This window comes from Coregonus clupeaformis, unplaced genomic scaffold (assembly GCF_020615455.1).
Source record: "Coregonus clupeaformis isolate EN_2021a unplaced genomic scaffold, ASM2061545v1 scaf4110, whole genome shotgun sequence".
Lineage (NCBI taxonomy): Eukaryota > Metazoa > Chordata > Actinopteri > Salmoniformes > Salmonidae > Coregonus > Coregonus clupeaformis.
This window is the reverse complement of record NW_025537564.1, coordinates 24,709-31,263: the sequence shown is the minus strand read 5'-3', so window position 1 is coordinate 31,263 and position 6,555 is coordinate 24,709. Positions and strand designations below refer to the sequence as shown.

The window sequence follows — 6,555 nt, the reverse complement described above, 5'->3', positions numbered from 1 at the left end:
ACTGTGATTGTCACGCCCTGGCTCTGGGGACTATGTTATGTTGAGCCAGGGTGTGTAAGTCTATGTTTAATTTTCTATGTTGGTCTGAGTGACTCCCAATCAGAGGCAACGAGTGTCAGCTGGGTGTCTCTGATTGGGAGCCATATTTAACTGCTTGTCTTGCACTTTGTGTTTTGTGGTTTCTTGTTCCTTTTGGTTTGGTATCGAAGGACTTCACGTTTCGTTCTTTGTTTTGATCGTGTGATCTAGTAAATAAATATAATATGTTCACCCGCAACGCTGCGCCTTGGTCCTCTCTGTTCGACGAACGTGACAGAAGAAACCACCTTAACCAGACCAAGCAGCGTGTTCAGGAGCCATCGCTGGCAGATCTCCATGGCAACCTCGACTGGATCAAGCAGCGTGACGAGGAGAGAGGATGGACGTGGGAGGAGATGATTGCGAGTCTGGCAAGAGAGGGAGAGACCCCCAGGAAATGTTTAGGGGGGCTCCACGACGTCGGGCCAGCAGGTGTACGGGTTAGAAGCGGTGCAAAGCGTTGGCAGAGAAGGCCGCCAGGTTAGGGGGCCACTGGGCACAGAGGAGAGGGAAAGTGTGGAGGCACGGCGAGAGGTACTGGGTGTGTTACCAGTCCGGTCCGGCCCGTTCCTGATCCCTGCGTGGGGCCAGTGGTGTGTGTCCCCAGTACGGTCCGGCCTGTTCCTGCCATTCCCACCAAGTCAGTGGTGCGCGTCGTCAGCCCAGCCCGGCCTGTTCCTGCCATTCCCACCAAGTCAGTGGTGCGCGTCGTCAGCCCGGCCCGGCCTGTTCCTGCCATTCCCACCAAGTCAGTGGTGCGCGTCGTCAGCCCGGCCCGGCCTGTTCCTGCTCCACGCACAAAGCCTACGGTGTGCGTCGACAGCCCAGCCCGGCCCGTTCCTGCTCTCCGCACCAAGTCTGTGGTGCGGTGCGCCAGCCCAGTCCGGCCCATCCAAGCTTCCCCGCACCAAGCCAGTGGTGTGCGTCGTCCAGTCCGGCACGGCCCGTTCCTGCTCTCCGCACCAAGTCCGTGGTGCGCGTCGCCAGCCCAGTCCGGCCCATCCAAGCTTCCCGCACCAAGCCAGTGGTGTGCGTCGTCAGCCCTGTCCGGCCCGTTCTGCTCTCCGCACCAAGTCTGTGGTGCGCGTCGCCACCGGTCCGGCCCGTCCAAGCTCCCGCGCACCGGGTCAGTGGTGCGCGTCGTCAGCCCGGTCCGGCTCATTCCTGCTCCCCGCACCAAGTCAGGGGTGCGCTCGTCAGCCCGGTCCGGCCCGTTCCTCCTCCACGCATCAAGCCAGGGGTGTGCGTCGTCAGTCCAGCACAACCCGTGCCTGGGTCATGTCCCGGAGCCGGATCCGCCGCAGGCGGAGTGCCCACCCGGTCCCTCCCCTGTTGTCTTGTTTGGCGCTGGCCGAGTCCGCGCCTTTGGGGGTACTGTCACGCCCTGGCTCTGGGGACTATGTTATGTTGAGCCAGGGTGTGTAAGTCTATGTTTAATTTTCTATGTTGGTCTGAGTGACTCCCAATCAGAGGCAACGAGTGTCAGCTGGGTGTCTCTGATTGGGAGCCATATTTAACTGCTTGTCTTGCACTTTGTGTTTTGTGGTTTCTTGTTCCTTTTGGTTTGGTATCGAAGGACTTCACGTTTCGTTCTTTGTTTTGATCGTGTGATCTAGTAAATAAATATAATATGTTCACCCGCAACGCTGCGCCTTGGTCCTCTCTGTTCGACGAGCGTGACAGTGATTCCTAAAAAAAATTGTCCAGGGATTTTAAATCCTAAATGAATCAGGAATTAGCAGGGTCAGCTATACCATAAGGACCCCTTCTTCATGTCCTCATTACATGTAGTGAAACAAGACCCCTCATGGTCTGGAAGGTTCTCTACTTTTAATAGAATCAAATAAACAATATTGAAATCAACATGGTCACAACCATAAACTGTCAACTCCAACTCCCTGGTAGGATATGAATTTTGGTTCAATATGTTTATTTGAATTAGGTTTTAGAGTCTTAAAGCAACTGAGGAGAAACTAGATTGCTACTGTGTATACCACTTGAATGAAAAAGAAAAATGCAGTTTCTGTCAACTCCGTAAAGCATCAACTCCTTCAGATTTTTGTCTAACGTCAACTCCGTCAGACGCTGGAAGATCTGATAGATTGGTTTTGTTTTTATTGGAGATTTTCAAATTAATCATTTTCTATATTTTACAAATGTTTGTATTGAACATTTATTTTTAGAGGCAAAAATATGTCTGTTTTGAGTAGGGGTGTAACGATCCATCTACTACATCGATGTATCGATTTATATTCCTATGATCCAACTACATCGATCTGTGCTCGGCGAGTTGGCCTTTTGGACAACATTTAAAAATATATATATATTTCACCTTTATTTAACCAGGTAAACCAGTTGAGAACAAGTTCTCATTTACAACTGCGACCTGGCCAAGATAAAGCAAAGCAGTGCGATAAAAACAACAACACAGAGTTACATATGGGGTAAAACAAAACAAAGTCAAAAATACAACAGAAATACATATATATACAGTGTGTGCAAATGTAGCAAGTTATGGAGGTAAGGCAATAAATAGGTTATAGTGCAAAATAATTACAATTAGTATTAACACTGGAATGATAGATGTGCAAGAGATGATGTGCAAATAGAGATACTGGGGTGCAAAAGAGCAAAATAAATAACAATATGGGGATGAGGTAGTTGGGTGGGCTAATTTCAGATAGGGCTGTGTACAGGTGCAGTGATCGGTAAGGTGCTCTGACAACTGATGCTTAAAAGTTAGTGAGGGAGATAAGAGTCTCAGCTCAGAGATTTTTGCAATTTGTTCCAGTCATTGGCAGCAGAACTGGAAGGAATGGCGGCCAAAGGAGGTGTTGGCTTTGGGGATGACCAGTGAGATATACCTGCTGGAGCGCATACTATGGGTGGGTGTTGCTATGGTGACCAATGAGCTAAGATAAGGCGGGGATTTGCCTAGCAGTGATTTATAGATGGCCTGGAGCCAGTGGGTTTGGCGACGAATATGTAGTGAGGACCAGCCAACAAGAGCGTACAGGTCACAATGGTGCGTAGTATATGGGGCTTTGGTGACAAAACGGATGGCACTGTGATAGACTACATCCAATTTGCTGAGTAGAGTGTTGGAGGCTATTTTGTAAATTACATCGCCCGAAGTCAAGGATCGGTAGGATAGTCAGTTTTACGAGGGCATGTTTGGCAGCATGAGTGAAGGAGGCTTTGTTGCGAAATAGGAAACCGATTCTAGATTTAACTTTGGATTGGAGATTCTTAATGTGAGTCTGGAAGGAGAGTTTACAGTCTAACCAGACACCTAGATATTTGTAGTTGTCCACATACTCTAGGTCAGACCCGTCGAGAGTAGTGATTCTAGGCGGGTGGGCGGGTGCAAGCAGCGTTCGGTTGAAGAGCATGTATTTAGTTTTACTAGTGTTTAAGAGCAGTTGGAGGCTACTGAAGGGTGTTGTAAAAACATATATCGATCTAACATCGTTTTAAAATGTAATAAATCGATTGTATCGATACTAGGAAATAACCCATTGGATTTAAGCACGTCAGACTTTATATGGATGTTTTTTCTTAGCACTTTTAATGATAAAGGCTTTAAACATTACTCGATTCAGTCTGCCTATCCGTGACGTCAGTATCCAGGTATTTATTTCAGTCACACTGGTTGAATTTTTGGCTAAAAGGTTACTGAATCGATTTCAAGTCACTGAATCGTTTCGGATCGTATCGTTCTAAATGAACCAATATCGTCCTTGAATCGTATCGACAACCACGAATCGTGATACAAATCGAATCGTTGTTAAAACGAATCGTTACACCCCTAGTTTTGAGCATTTGTTGTGAACTCTGTTAGTGGCTTGTCAACTCCGAACTCCGTCACAGATGGCTAACCCCCTTAAGATCGATTTAAATATTTGAATCCGTGTTCTGCCTAAACTAGTAACGTATTTGCTGTGCTAGACCTAATGGATAATGTTTGCTTTATAAATGTTGTTTTATGTTCTGAATCTAGAAAATCATGCCAAAATGCTGACGAAATTAGACCTGGAGCATTATATAGCGCTATAAAACTAAAACTAAAATAAGTTTGGAGATTTGTATTACATAGGGGAATAATCTAATGCTAGAATTGAACAGTCAAGGCCTTTTGTAGAACAATAAATGTAAAAATGAAATGCCTGTTTGACGGAGTTGACATATTATCCAGTTGCATTTTATGAAATATTTTAAGAATGAGGTTGTTCCTTTACATGGTGTGATAGCTGATACTTTGGTCTATGACAATATACAGTATTTCAAATGTTGTTAATATTCAGACAAATATGTGTGACAAAAAGTTGATTGTCCCGCCTTTCAAGAATTCAAGAACTGATATTCTGTGTCCTCTACACCACAGATCTTACAGGTGAATCTAGTGATGTAGTTATTGATTACAGGTGATTGATAACTGATATTCTGTGTCCTCTACACCACAGATCTTACAGGTGAATCTAGTGATGTAGTTATTGATTATAGGAGATTGATAACTGATATTCTGTGTCCTCTACACCACAGATCTTACAGGTGAATCTAGTGATGTAGTTATTGATTACAGGTGATTGATAACTGATATTCTGTGTCCTCTACACCACAGATCTTACAGGTGAATCTAGTGATGTAGTTGTTGATTACAGGTGATTCATAACTGATATTCTGTCTCCTCTACTCCACAGATCTTACAGGTGAATATAGTGATGTAGTTATTGATTATAGGAGATTGATAACTGATATTCTGTCTCCTCTACTCCACAGATCTTACAGGTGAATCTAGTGATGTCCATGTTGCTGTATGTGTTGTTCCTAGTGTACCTCTATGGTATCCAGGCAACGCACATGGAGCGCCAGCAGCCCCCACCCACCCAGGACCCCATCAACTCCCTCATCATCCAGCTGCTGCAGGCGGACCTGACCCGCGGCCGGGGGAGACAGGGGGAGGGCCAGGACGTGCAGGCCCAGGACACATCGCCACCGGTGGGCCTGGACGACACTAAATTCCTGGAGAGGCGGAGCACGCTGTACCAGCCAATGGCAGGCCTGTCGTCCGACCTGCTGCTGCAGCAGAAAAACTCAAACTCTCCCCGGGTCCTGCTGAGTGAGCGGGCGCCCCCTGCAGCCTCCTCCGCTCTACTCCATGATGACTACGTGGGCAGCTCTGATGGAACCAACAAGACACGCAGGAAGAGATACGCAGAACACAAGAGCTACCGCGGGGAGTTCTCCGTCTGTGACAGCGAATCACAGTGGGTGACAGACAAGACAAATGCTATGGACATCAGGGGTCGTCAGGTCACCGTCCTGGGTCAGATAAAGACGGGGACCACCGACAGCAGCTTTGTTAAGCAGTACTTCTATGAGACCAAGTGTCGGACTGCCAAACCTTTTAAGAGCGGCTGTCGCGGCATCGATGACAAGCACTGGAACTCACAGTGCAAGACGTCTCAGACGTACGTCAGAGCTCTGACACAGGACCGGACCTCTGTGGGCTGGCGCTGGATAAGGATAGACACTTCCTGTGTCTGCGCGTTGTCACGGAAACACCGCAGGACGTAAACACACACAACCCGACCACTGAGACGTTATGGAATGTATTTCCTTATGGTGAAGGGGGGCTGTACATATAAATTATTATTTAAGTTATATGAAAGGCTATATGATATATAAATATATTTGTGTTATTTATTGAAGTCATCATCAAAGGAAAATCAAAAAAAAGAAAACTATGAACTCCTATGAGAATCGACCATGCGGCTCCACAGGCACCACACAGCCTAGCATCTTCAGACTAAGACCATAGGACAGTACAGCCTAGCATGGAGAGACTCTACCATTGGGCTGGACAGTAAAGCCTAGCATGGAGAGACTCTACCATTGGGCTGGACAGTACAGCCTAGCATGGAGAGACTCTACCATTGGGCTGGACAGTACAGCCTAGCATGGAGAGACTCTACCATTGGGCTGGACAGTACATCCTAGCATGGAGAGACTCTACCATTGGGCTGGACAGTACAGCCTAGCATGGAGAGACTCTACCATTGGGCTGGACAGTACAGCCTAGCATGGAGAGACTCTACCATTGGGCTGGACAGTACAGCCTAGCATGGAGAGACTCTACCATTGGGCTGGACAGTACAGCCTAGCATGGAGAGACTCTACCATTGGGCTGGACAGTACAGCCTAGCATGGAGAGACGACGTGCCTTGTTGATAAAACATAGAGGATAGGACATCACTAGGGGATATGACATCACCAGGTGTGGAGTACAGGATCTACACTGTCATCCAGCTCATTCTATGACATCGCTGCTCTGACTGTTGAAAACAGAAATCTGGACCAAACGTTGATGTGGACTAAATATGTACTTTATGGATATATGGACAAACCACACACATGTGCTGACATACAACCGACATGTACTGTCACCCAGTAGGACAGACACGTTTGGGTTTCCAT

The 6,555-nt window shown here is 47.0% G+C and overlaps 1 protein-coding gene across 1 annotated transcript; it reads left to right on the top strand.

Moving 5' to 3' along the window:
• The first annotated feature begins 4,845 nt into the window (after positions 1–4,845).
• LOC121559982 (neurotrophin-3-like) lies at positions 4,846–5,708 on the top strand. The gene has a single exon (XM_041873020.2). The coding sequence runs from the start codon at positions 4,879–4,881 to the stop codon at positions 5,653–5,655; it is 777 nt and encodes a 258-aa protein (XP_041728954.2). The 5' UTR covers positions 4,846–4,878; the 3' UTR covers positions 5,656–5,708.
• Positions 5,709–6,555: the final 847 nt, after the last annotated feature.